General features: G+C 36.9%; 1 protein-coding gene across 2 annotated transcripts in view; it reads left to right on the forward strand.

The window, feature by feature from the left end:
• The window catches only part of CPSF6 (cleavage and polyadenylation specific factor 6, 68kDa), a 41,695-nt gene that overhangs the window by 268 nt on the left and 27,720 nt on the right, over positions 1-13,707 (forward strand). For both annotated transcript variants that reach the window (XM_006886078.1, XM_006886077.1), the window contains exons 2-3: positions 7,917-8,126; positions 10,164-10,267. In XM_006886078.1, coding sequence (XP_006886140.1) covers positions 7,917-8,126; positions 10,164-10,267 — 314 coding nt within the window. The remainder of the gene's footprint in view (positions 1-7,916; positions 8,127-10,163; positions 10,268-13,707) is intronic.

Here is a 13,707-nt window from a genome sequence, read left to right on the forward strand (position 1 = left end):
CCCTCCCCCCGCCTCGCCTCTCGTTCCCCCGCGCCGTTTCGCGGGCCTCGGGCGCCGCGGCCTGTCGTGGGGCCTAGAGCGCAGACGCGGGCCGCCGTGCAGCCGCCGCCCCGGTCCCCATTGTTGGCGGCGTTTCCCGCCGCGCTAGGCCGAGCTGGTGTGGCCGCGTGTGCGCTGCGGGGAGGACGGGCCGCCGCCGCGCCCGATCCCTTGCCGCTGGCGCCGAGGAGGAATCCCTGCGGGGCGCGCGCCGGCCGCCGCCTCCCGAGCCCGCCGCTCGGGCTCCTTTTGCTCCTGTCGCTCCATTTTGTCGCCCTCATCGCGCACGGACGCTTCATGAAAGGCCGCATTCACGGCCCTTTGTATCCCGCGCGCCCAGTTTCCTGGGAGCTTCTGCTGGCGTTTTGCGACAGGTTTCGCCGTGGCTTTCCACCTCCTCTTCCTCACTTGGTGCTTTTCCGAAGGCGGGTTAGGTGCGGGCACGTTTGCAACAAGTCGTTTGACTTTTAGACCCACAGATGGTCTTTAAAAGTCTGTGCTCTGGTCGTTGGTGGAGGCGGGGGCAGTCTTGGCCTTTGTGATCAAAATACCTGTGAAGGTGGCTGAGGCGAAAAGAATTGGAAGCGCATCCGTGGAACAAAAAGACGCTAGCTCACCAAGAGATTAGAGGTAGCGGAATGATTCAAAAGTAAAGGCTGTTTACACGAGTTTCTTAGGTGATATGTAAAAAAACAAAGGCTTGTGGATGTGATCATAACCTGTTCGAAAAGAAAATGTTCCATAATCCTTAGCAGCGGATGCTTTACATTTTGAGAGATGTGAGAATGCGGGGTTTTTCCGGTATCTTCGCCGGCCCGGCTGCCTGGAGGACCGATGCCTGGGGATGGGCATCATTGCAAAAGGATCTAGTTTGTTCCCAGTGACGTTTAAGCGCCAAGCTTAAAGATGATGTTCGCCTCTTTCCTGCTTTTCATGTTATAATATATTTTTACAACAAAACAACTTGTGTCTAGCTAAATGGAGTGCACCTAAAAACGTTATTCTAAGATTTACTTATTTTATTTTCCAGGTTCATAGGAAAAAAATAATTAAATTCTGCATAGTGTGGTTTCCCCCTCCTCGGTTGAGGGCCTTATTTGTGATTAAGGGCCCAAGATATTTAAAAACATGGATATCACAAAAAGCATTACAGTACTGTTTATCAAAAACGACTTTGTGCTTCTGGTTTAAATATTAAAAAGAAAAATAATGTCCCAATTGTTTCTTACACCTTTGAAACAGAGTATGTTTAAATGGAATTCATTGCCGTCAAACATAAAGTAATTTTTTTATTCTGCCTTTAGTTTGGATATAAATAATCCCTAAGCATTGCAAATTAGAAATTGATTACAATTGCAAGTTGCACTTTTCCCTAGAATGCCACAGTTAGATTTAAATGCTTTTAATTAAGGTTAGTATACAGAGACCTCTTGGAAGGGTTTTTTTAATATATATTTAAATGAGTATAACATTCATCCGAAAGAGGGCTGTACCTGCAAGTCAAGAATCAGTTGAGTAATACAGGATTGTCTTGTAAGGATTCTTACAAGAGAGTACACTACTTGTCTTTTCTGCCCCACAATTAAGGGAGAACTGTAGCATAATTAGAAGTTAAAGCTTTCATCAGTCCTTCTTTAGGGACACAGATAGATAACTTCTTAGAGTGACAGTTGGTTTTGTTTTGTTTTTTTTGTTTTTTAATTTTCTAATGATTTTTATTTCTTTTTGTGTGTACCATCAAATAAGATCTGACTAGTACAGGAGGAAATTGTGCCTCCTTCTCCAGTGGAGAATCTGGTAGATTTGAACCCCACACCTTTGGAATTGCAGCACATCTTGCCACTAGGCCACCAGAGCTCCCTGGGACAGTACTTTAGTGTGTTTTTTGTTGGTTTTTGTTTGTTTGTTTTAAATCTCTATTATAAAGTGCTGACTGGGAGCTAAACAAAGATTAAACATTTGTGGATCTGATACTTTATAGGGTTCTTTTAAAAATAATTTTTCATTGACTTGGGTTTGTAGCAGTGTCACAGATAGTTGTATAACTTACCAGTAACATTTTTGTACCTTTTAATAGATAAAGGGTGTGCAAATGTACTAAGTATACTCTTTGGGTTTTTTCCCCCTTTTGCTTATCACTGACTTCTCATCTGTTGCTTGCTGTAGAAATTCCTTTCAGTGTTTTTTTATTTTTAAGATAATGTCTTGGTTTTTTGAAATGTTGTTATTACTGAAATGTTTTTCTATAATTTTATCAGTTAAAAAAACTGCAAAATTATTGCTGACTGATTTAATTTGTATTGTAATCATCAATACGATTGTATTTGGCATCGTATTTATACCAGTTGCTTCAGAACAATAAGACTTTATTACAGTTGAAAAATTACCTTAATAGTTATTAGCCAGTCTTCATTTATTTTTGGCTTTTAAAGTACTTTAAAAATTTTTTTGAATCTTTGTTCTACAATGTGGACTGAATTTAACTGTGTTAATGTATCTTGAAATTCTCTGTTATCTGTTTGAACTATAAAAGTATGGCCAGTACTTTCAAGAAGCTTTTCGAGGAGGGTATTTTGGTGTAATGCACAGTATTAACCCACTTCAGAAAGTGAATCATTCATTTGTCTTGGAAGAAACAATTTTGGGGGAATAAGATGAGGCAAACTGTAGTAGAATACCTCTTGTCATGAAATAAATTTAAGAATGAAGAATATTGAAGGCTGAGAGGAGACGAGACCATGGTGTTCTTTATGGTGCTCTTTAGTGCTTAAGCTGAAGGTCTTTGGATGTTACCAGATTGAGATTGAAAACAGTTATCATAGTGGAAAAAGAATTTGAATTACTTCTAAACGCCTACATTGCTTGGATTTGGAGTGAAGAAAAGTGCTTCCGTGTTGGCCTCTGGTGCATTAGATCAGTTTGGAGTGAGATTTGTACAATATTTAGTAATTAAAGACTTTATAAAGGTTTTGATCAAAACTAAAAAATAACTGGTTTTTAAAAAACCCAAGTTCATAAATATTCCTTTTGAGTATCTGTTGTATGCCATCAACAGCTGATACTAAGATTTAGTTTCTATCCTCAGAGTGCATTTCAGTGAGATTAAAGACATCTACATTAATGAAACACTCCAATAGAAGCTGTAATCTAGATGACACTTCTTTGTGTATGTCTGTATCTGTAGAACTTTTGTTGTGAGCAAGAGAGGAAACTTGAGAAAAATTTTATGAATTCCAGAAAAACACATATTCTGTATGTTGGAATTGTTTGTTTTGTTAATACAGTGTCTAATTGGCCTTATAGTTCAACCATGCAGTTTTAAAATACAGATGTGCATTCAGGTAATGACTTAGACATAAGAGTAAGTCATTCAGCCTTTATTTTGTCAGTTGTTACCTCGTTTTATCATAGCAAGTGTTATGACTCAAGTTTTTAGTCAGTCACAGAAAATTCATTTTCTTGAACAAATATTAAAAGCTTGTTTCTGTAAAACTGTAATAAAGCTGTAAAAAAGAAAATGGAATAGAGATTGATTCAGAAACATGAATATAAATGTTTAGGTGCTTGAAGTCTTCTCATTTTTATCATTGATGAATGTAGGTAATTGAGCTGCCTTTGAATTGTCCAGTTTGTGGTATATCTGGCATATTTTTATGTACCAGCTTGGCATCCTTACTGTTACTTGACCTATTTACAAATTAATAATCCATTCAGAATCTAGTACAGATAACATATTCAAAACATAATTAGACAAAATTGAGGAATTAATTATTTTCTAAAAGAATAGCTTGTTCTCTGCCACTGGATTTTTTGTATGTTATTGTTGTTCTTCCTTGGTATAAAGTACAGTATATATAAACAACATGTGGCTTCCCCTTTGCTTGTCTTTTCCTAAATGAAATGATTGCCTTTTTATGTCTTTAAATAACATTTTGAAACAAGTAGTCTTTGCTGTGCCATTAATTGTAGCATTATATAATGTAGGAAAGATATTTTTTTATTAATTTTCATAAACATTTAATGTAGGAAAGATATTAGCCATCGTTTTAGGACCCAGAAAGGTAGTGTTGGACCTGTCAGAGAATTAAGAAAAAACTGAACTTGGACACCTGTTCAGTTCCATAGTTATTGTCCTAGTAATGGTATACAGACAGTGTTATCTGTGATAATAAAATTTCATAGGTAGTGTTTGAGAGGGAGCTCTGGTTGCCTATTGGCAAGCAGTTGCATTGATGGCCCAATGGAAGGCAGTTCGAATATATAGAATAAAGGTGGGCAACTGCTTCTGTGTCATTTACATGGGAAACCTTCTGAAAATTCTGTGGGAGGGTCAGCTATGAGTAGATTCTGACTCTGCGACACATGGCAACAACAGTGTTCAGAGAGGTAATGTCTAAAACTACTGTATTTGAAGGGAGGCATGGGGATGAGGAGGATTGTTTCTTTGTAGTGGGGCCGATTGCAAAATATTATTGCCTTGTGGGAATGATAGAATTTTCAGTGCTTTATCTTTGCTTTGACAATGACTAGAGTTGACAGAAGAAGTGATTCCTTTGAATTTTTTTGCTGGAGAATAATGTTCAGTATACTATGGACAAAGCAGGTTTACCCAGCAGAAGGTGAAACCAGGCTATTCCTTGGCGTCAAGGATTTGAAGCTCAGTTTTACACACTGGAATGTGGCCAGGAGGGACCAGTTCCTGTAGGGATATCGTGCTTTGGAGGGTGGAGAGGACAGCAGGAGTAGAAGACCTCAGATGAGAAGGATTGACACAATTACAGTGACTAGTTGGAGACAGTGAGACTGGCTCAGGATAGGACAAGGTTCAGAGCTATTGTACATAGGGTGGTTATGAGTTGCAGGTGACTCAGTGGCACATAACAACAACATGTATGTAGAGCATCACTGTAAAATCTCAAGACCTTACCTTGCCTTTAGAATGATTGTAGTGATTGCTGTGGAGTTGAGTAAGACCCCTAGCAATGCTTTGAGCAACAGATCTGAATCCTGCCCTTTCCTGTCATCCTCAGATCTTTGACATACTCAAGCCCAGGTAGCAATAATTCCTTAATGCTTAATTCCTTAATGAAAGAACTTTTAGAAGCTTTTGTTTACTAGAGGTTGTGTGTAATCTCTTGGTGCTTAGCTACTATGAAGGAAAAGTAAATTCAGTCATTAAGGCTGAGCAGCATTCCATATCATAATTAGAAGAGTAATGATTTTTTTAAAAAGTATTTAACTTCATTAACGTATTCTTGAAGATAATTGAAAAGACCTCTGCCAATAACTTGACACTGTTGACGTTTTTTCTTTGACAGAGTGTGGGAACTTTGTTTCATAAAGTTTCTGAGCTCATTTGCTTTATATATGATTAGTGGTACACATTTTGCAGAAGTTCTAGAAGTTTCTCACTTTAAGAGTGGGAACAGAAAGTGGATGTGTTCTGGTCTTTTTGTGTCTTAATGCAAAGAATTGTGTTGGAGGCTGATGCTAAATAGGAAATTATTGGTACTACAAAAGAATATTTCTGTTGAGTTGAAATTTTGGTAATTGTGCCAAATGTGTGCAGATTGGTTAATGGTTTTTTTTTTTGCCAAGTCCAAATGCGTACTTTTGGGGCTAGGCGTACAGGCTGTGGTCTTGGAACAGAGTGAAGCTAACTAGTCCACATGGAGATCAGACCCCAGAATCATGGTGTCAGTTAGCATCATACTTCAACCAATTGGAAGCAATCCAACTACCAGAGAAAATGGCTAATCCTAATGGTAGAATCATATCAATATGGATAATTGGTTGGTGTCAACATAGGAATTCATGGATGGACAAAAATAGTAAGTGATTGTAATGAACCAGGTTGGTGTAGCTGGTATTATGTTTGTAAATTACTGCCTGTTTATGTAAACAGTATCCTAGATTTACAACTAAAGAAAACTCAGTGGTTAATCTTTTTTTTTTTGTAAGTGAAAGTGTAAATTTAAACACTTTAAGTCCTGCTGCTAATAAATAACCCTTGTATTCTTTTTTGCTCTCCCTCAGACCATATATTGTCATTATAGTCTCTGCTGAGGAGGATGGAAAACCCTTTAAATAATAATAATAATTCTACTTGATATTCAGAACTGGATTGCAAGAGAGTTTATAAAGTGTCCACTGCTCCTTGTGGGGAGCTCTTTAGTTGCTTAACTATATGGACCCACCGGGCTGCGGCCACATTGCCTGAAGCTTCATCTACACTGAAACTTCATAACAAAACTCACTCTTCTTTTTTTCTGGTTTTTATTGTCTCTGCAATTTGACCATGCTATTTAGTTTAAGAAAAACCCAGTTTTAAATAATATTCTGGTATTGCAAAATTACAATATTGTTCAAGGACTTTTGGTCTTAGTTTCTCTCTGTCCATAGCTAAAAACTACTTTTCTCTGATTTACCTTGACATCTTGGATCCTTTTGTTAAATAAGGCATATTCTGTTTCACAATAAAGTTGGTATCTAAAGAGTTTATTATATAATAAATTTGACAACTCAATTAAGCAGACTGTTACCTGGAGATAACTACCAAATTTCATCCCCTTTGATTATGTACTGTTGATGTTTCCTTTCTGTCCTTATTTTAAAACTATTATACTGGCTTTTGAATAATAAAACCATGGGCATGTTCTCTTGGGGCTTAGAAAACAAAATTTTGTTGGTCTGTATATAGTCATGAAAGTGCTTCCTCTGGATCATCTGTCCCTGTAATAGTTACTCCTTAAAGTGTTGGCTCCTTCTCCTGTGCTATCATGTAACAATTCTTCCTTAGTAAATTACAGCTAGAGGAGAGGATGAGAGAAAGCTTGGTCTGAACTCTTCTAAGTTTGATATTGCTTTGTAATTGTCTCCTTAAAAAAACTCAAATATTCTACCTCTTAAGAATAAAACAGGTACTTACTAAAAGGCTAATTCAAACTACTGAGTGGTAGAAAGGTAGTGTGAAGGAAGGTGGGAGAAAAATGGAACTTCTGCTATGTGACTAATCAAAGGCAAATTTAAATTACATTATTCTGTCATTACCTACATTTTGGTTTTGTTTTGGGGTTTTTTACAAATTGAACTCTTCATTTTTAATTTTTTTTTTTTTTTTTGCATGCTAGTTTTCCACCTTTTTTTTGCTTTTCATTTAGACATTTAAGTGGCAGTCTACTAGCATTGCCTTAATTCTGGTGATAGCAGCACACTTGACTAGGTAGTCGTCCCACTTTTACTGATTTACTTGACTAGATATATAAGTGAGATAAGCATTAACTCAGTCTGGGAATAATAAAACTATTTAGTAAGATAAGAATTTGGACAGTTTTACCTGCATGCCATTTCTTCTCATTCCCATAGTTACTTGTGGCATTTTTAATTCTTTAGTCACATTTACTTATTCCTGTTGCTCGATTTACTGTGATTTTTGTTGGTTTCTGAAACAGCTTTTGTGGGATTTGGAAAAATATGAATAGCATAGAAAACATTAGATTTCTTTTTCTGCTGTCTAATAGTTTAAAAATAATTCCATTTTTCTTTGATCAACTATGCCTGTAATTTTTGTTATATACAATATTTGTAAAAAACTTATTAGTTTGCATATATACATGTATATAAACTTAAGATGAGCCTTGTTTCCTATGTTTTACTAAAAATCAATGGGGAAATTACTGTATTGAAATTTACTTCATAAGCATCAGAGATTTCTACTGTGATTTTTGGGTTTATCAGATTTTTGTTTCTGGTTTGTTTTGTTTTTGTGTTTTTTTTTTTTGCTTTTTGAAAGTTTAAAAACAAAATAATTAACTTTTATTCAAATCTAGACAGTAGTGTTCTGACGTTGTATAATCTAAAACATTTCTGTATCTCAGGAAGCGGAATACGGTGGACATGATCAGATAGATTTGTATGATGATGTCATCTCTCCATCTGCAAATAATGGAGATGCCCCAGAAGACCGAGATTACATGGACACTCTCCCACCAACTGTTGGTGATGATGTGGGTAAAGGAGCAGCACCAAATGTTGTCTATACATATACTGGAAAGAGAATTGCGTTATATATTGGCAATCTCACATGGGTAAGTAAAGTTACCATGTAAATTAAATTATTGGTAATTAATTCTAAACTGCTTCAGCAGTTAATGTTTTTTCCTAGTTTTAAAAAAATACAAATGTGAGATTATTTGATGTACTCTGCTGTATGATTATTTATGCATGTTATGTTAGTACCTTTCATTACAGTTCTTCAAATTTTGTAGTATCTCAATGTAGCAAGCCAGTTAGATGCAACTGTTACTTTATATTCAGATAACTTTTTCTTTTTATCTTACCCACTTCCCTAACTCACTTCCATTTACATATTTTAATTCACATTATAAGTATAGCATGAATATAATCTTGGTGGTGTAGAACATAAAATTGCACTGCTAAACTAAAAGATCGGTAGTTCAAATCTACCATCTACTCTGAGGGGGAAAGATGATGGGAGAGTTGTTGTGAGTTGTAATTGAATTGATAGCAATGGATTTGAGGGGTTAGGGGTTACAGACCTGTTAGTTTTTAATTTCTGCTCTTCTGAATTGTAGAAGCATACATTATAAGGATGCTCTGGTAGCTTAGTAATAAGGACTTGTGCTGTCAACCCAGAGGAGCACAATTCCAATCCACTAGCTATTCCACAGGAGAAAAATGGGTGTGTCATGCGATTGACAGCCTCTGAAAACCCATGGGAGGGTCAGCTGTGACTTGGTTCTCACCTGACAGTACATAGTAGCATAATGTATTTTAATTTGGGTTGTTCATGAGTTTGGAAATGAGATAATTGGTTGAGAACTGCATTAACTGCTTGTTCAGTGTATCTTTTTAAATAACATTTAATCTTTGTCTTGTTGAGGGTTGTCTTCTCTTTTGCTTATCCTCCACCTTCCCAAGAATGATATCTTTTTCTGAGCACTTACTCGTCCTTACAGAATGCCTAAAGTATATGAGATGCAGTTTCACCATCCTTGCCCTAAGGAGTACCCACCCTGGGCTCAGGTGCACCAGAGATCTAGAGCATGAAGAATATTCAGAAAGGTCACTATGAGTTGTAATTAACTAGATGACACTTAACAACATATAATCCATCTCTCTACTTAAAACATTTGTTTGATATTAGAGTTATGAAATTTCATGTCAAGAAGGCAAAGTTAAACTTGTCAGCTTTCCTCTTCCTTAAAAACCCACCTCAATTCCAACTCCTAGGAAATCTCTATTGGGTTTCCAAGGTTGTAAATCTTGCCCGTGTTTCTCCTGTGGAGCTCCTGGTGGATTCTTCAAACTACCCATTCTTAACATTTTATTTAAAATATTTTAAGTATTTGAAAAACTCATTGTGACCAATTATTTCTCTATTGCCCATTAGTCTGAGCATGTCTTTATACATACATGTGGAGATAACCATACATTAGAGAATATTAGTTTTGTGGACTTGGACAAGCTCTTTACCTTTAATATTGTACTTAAAGGATTCTTTTAAGAATTAAATAATATAAATATTTGATAAGTCACTCAATACCTGTCTTCCCATTCTTTTTTTTTTTTTTAAATTATTTTTGTGTGCGTGTACCGTCAAATCAGATCTGACTGGTACAGGAGGAGATTGCCCCTCCTTCCCCGGCAGAGCATCTGGTGGATTCGAACCATGCACCTCTGGGATTGTAGTTGCAGCTTCTTGCCACTAGGCCACCAGAGCTCCCCCATGTCTTCCCATTCTTGTAAAATAGAAGATGGAATTTATATCACAAAACATACTTGTTTAAAGAGAGAAAATGGCAAGTAAAATTGATTTATTAACAATTTAAGATCTTATCAGGTTAAAGTTGAGTCAAGAAACTTTAATGAAACATCTGTGAAGTTATCCCTCCTAATTTCTGAAACTCTTTGTCAGGGAATTAATTTGTATCCTTAGATATTTTTATACTATTTGGAAATTGGAGGCTGATTGGCATTTGAATTTTTATTTCAGTTGCACTTGAATTTTCACTGAGCACTGATTATTTTGTTTCATGATAACCCATACAAATTAAGTTGAAACAATTACATTGCAATAATTAATGAGATAAAATGTCTTGCAGTGGACAACGGATGAAGATTTAACTGAAGCAGTTCATTCTTTGGGAGTAAATGATATTTTGGAGATAAAATTTTTTGAAAACCGGGCAAATGGCCAATCAAAGGGGTAAGAACTTTGTTTTCATTCCTCCTGCCCAACTTTTTCATAATATGAGTCAGCAGATAAGGGTCCCTGCTGATGCATTGCTTAAAGTTTTCATTTCTTTACCAAAAGGTGGACTGATTAAAATCTGCCAGCCCCTCTAGGAGAAAGATTTGGCAATCTGCTTTTATAAAGATTTACAGTGTTAGAAACTCTCTGGGACAGTTCAACTCTGTACCATAAAGTTACTTTGAGTCAGAATTGACTTGACAGTAGTAGTTGAGAATTTTTTTGATGGTTTTACTTAGTTGTTTCTTTATCCTAACTTTGCTTAAAGGTTTTTGCTGATATATACATGTGTTGGGTCCCTGATAACCATCTTTGGAAAGGGGGTTGTTGGATAAAGAGTCATATTCTAATTTCATTTAGAAATTAGAGATTTAGAGATTCATTGAGATTACTGGCGTTGAAAGATGGGATCTACTCCAATTTTCTCCAATTGTGATTGAAATGATCATTTAAAAAAATTACTTCAGTCTTAAGAAGCAACACTATGCCTATTTTAGTAACTACTGATACTATTGACGTGAGCTCTGATGGTACAGTGGGTAGGAAGTTGTAATATTAACCCAAGAGTGGTGCCTCTCAGGCGTTTCAGATCTGCCAGGGGATCTGTGGGACAAAGATGGGCAATCTCCTATGCTATTTACAACTTTTGAAAAAGTACTGGGTCTGTTCTGACTTAACAGCAATGAGAAAATATTACTGGGTAAATACTAAGACCCTCAACAAGATGAATTGATACAGTGCTTGAAACAGTAGGCTTGTGCTTAGTGGAGAGATGGTGAATGAGGATGATGGAGCTGTAACAGGGCAAGTGTCAGTCTGTTGTTCATAAAGTTGCTGTGAGTTGTCGATTCAACAGCAAATAATGCTGTGATCAGGTGATGTGGGACTGTGGACAAATGGAGAGTAGTTTGAATAGTTGGCCCATTTTGCTTTTTTTAAACTATGTAAGTGAAATGGATTCATTTTGGGAACATTGTTGACTACAGATACCCAAAAATAGGAAAATAAAAATGATTCACAATCATATAGAAATGATCTTAAATCTTAAAGTAGATCTTAAGTGAATATATTTTCAGATTTTCCCCCCACATGCATTACTCATATTTTTCTTAGACACATTAAGCATATGAGGCTTACTAGGTACATAGTTGCACTGTCAACCCAAAGGCTCATGGTTCAAATCTACCACTTACTCAACAGGAAGAAGATGGCCAGTCTCCTCCCATATGATTTATATAGACTTTGAAAATCCACTAGACAGTCAGCTAACTATATGAGTCAATTCCAGCTCAAAGGCAGTTAGTAACTTTATGTGGAGATGTGGATAAATACAATATAATTTACTTTTTTATAACATGTTTGATGTAAGAAATAAAACCAGCATATCATTAAAAGCATGTACTATCTTTTCTTTCTAGCATAATCACGCTGCTATAACTTAAGCTCTGGGAGAGGGTTAAATCAGCCTGCTCCTTGGAGGCAAGAATTCTGAGGCTTCGTCTGACATACTTTGGTCATGTTGTAAGGAGAGACAGGTCCTTGGAGAGGGACATCATGCTTGGGAGGGTGGAGGGCAGGTGCAGGAGGGGAAGGCTCTCTGGGAGATGGATTGATTCGGTGACTGGGGCAATTGGGATGCGTGTGTCGGAGGCAATGAGATTGGTACAGGATAATGCAGGATTTAGGCCTGTTGTACATAGGGTCCATATGAGTCGCAAGCGACTCGATGGCACATAACAACAATAACAGCTTAGCGGTAAGGAAGTGCACTCTCAACCCAAAGGCATGTAGTTCGAATTCACCAGCCGCCCTTAAGAGAATGATGAGTAGTCTCCTGCCACATGATTTACTCCTTTTATAAACTTGCTGGAGGGTCAGCTGTGAGTCGGTCCTCACTCAACAATACATAACAACATAATTTATTTTACCATTCTTATTACTCACTTAGAGTTTGTTTGGAGATCTCCGCCCCCCAAATATAAGTAAAATAATGCAGTAGGTATGATTTTATATAAATCTCTAGGTACAGATTTTGATATTTTTTTTTAAGAAAAATTTCTAACTACAAAATGTTGAACTTCTTTGCTTACTTCGTAATGCTCAATTTTCCAAAATGATTGCACCCAACTAAAAATGTTCTTACACTAATCTAACAATATTTTCAAGTATGTACAGAATCTGACCACTGCTCACCACCTTCACTTCTGCCCTCTGTTCTAAACCATTATCAGCTCTCATGTGAACTTTTAAAAAAATAATTTTAATGAACATTTACAGAGAATTTCATGGATTTCCATTCATTCATTGCTGCACCTCTCTACCCGCCCAACCCTCTCCCCTCCACCCCCCCAGTTCGCTCCTCTCTTTCAAAAGTAAGACTCCCTCCCTGGTACACAATCCCCCTGCACTCTTCCCACCACCCCAAGTACATTCCACTATGCAACCTTAATTGTGGACTCTTGTTATAACCATAATACCTTGTCATACATCACTTTTAAATTATTCAGTCCCTCATCTGTTTCAGTGCAGTATACACAATTTATCCAGTTTTTCTCAGTCTTACCCCCACCTTGATATCAGTCCCATTTTACAGCAGTGGCACCATGCAATATTTGTCCTTTTGTGACTGAGATATTTCACTCAGCATAATGTCCTCCAGGCTCACGCATTTTGAATAATATTGAATGAGTTCCTTTTTTTTTAATGCAGCATAGTATTCCATAGTGTGACTATACCACAGCTTCTCTATCCATTCGTTTGTTGATGGTCATGTGAACTTTTACAGTAGCCTACTGTTTTCGTTCTTAGGGCTTAGAATAGTCAACATAGTAGCAGGGGTTTTTTTTGTTGTGTTTTTTTTTTTAAGTGACAGCTACTGGCCAGGTCAGAATCTTTCAGTAGCTCACAAGGTACTGGATGATCTGTTTCCCCACCACCTCTTTGACCTTATTTCCTGCTTATCTTTTCCTATACTGCTTAACTTTCTTGATGTTCCTTTAATACATTCCTGTTTAGGAAGTCACTGTTTGTTCTTGGTTTACTTCCAGTTTAAATGATCACGTGGCTCGCTCCTTCATTAAAATTTTGTTTACAGTTTTTCTTCCCTGGCATCTTATATGTACAAGAGGACCTTCTAGTCTTCCCTTTCTCTTTTTCATGTACTAAGTTTTAATTATTTCAAAATTTATTATTTTGTAAGAAAAGGAGCACGTTTTTTGATGCCCTGAGAGAATCACATTATTAAAGGCTGGTTTCTATTTTAACTTGTTATTTGAGTGACACTATGCATTGATAATAATGGGCGACTGGAACGCAAAAGTTGGGAACAGGGAAGAAGAATCAGTAGTTGGAAAACATGGACTTGGGGACAGAAATGAAGCTGGAGACAGAATGAT

Source organism: Elephantulus edwardii, unplaced genomic scaffold (genome assembly GCF_000299155.1).
Source record: "Elephantulus edwardii isolate Elephantulus edwardi_28Jun2011 unplaced genomic scaffold, EleEdw1.0 scaffold00047, whole genome shotgun sequence".
Taxonomy (NCBI): domain Eukaryota; kingdom Metazoa; phylum Chordata; class Mammalia; order Macroscelidea; family Macroscelididae; genus Elephantulus; species Elephantulus edwardii.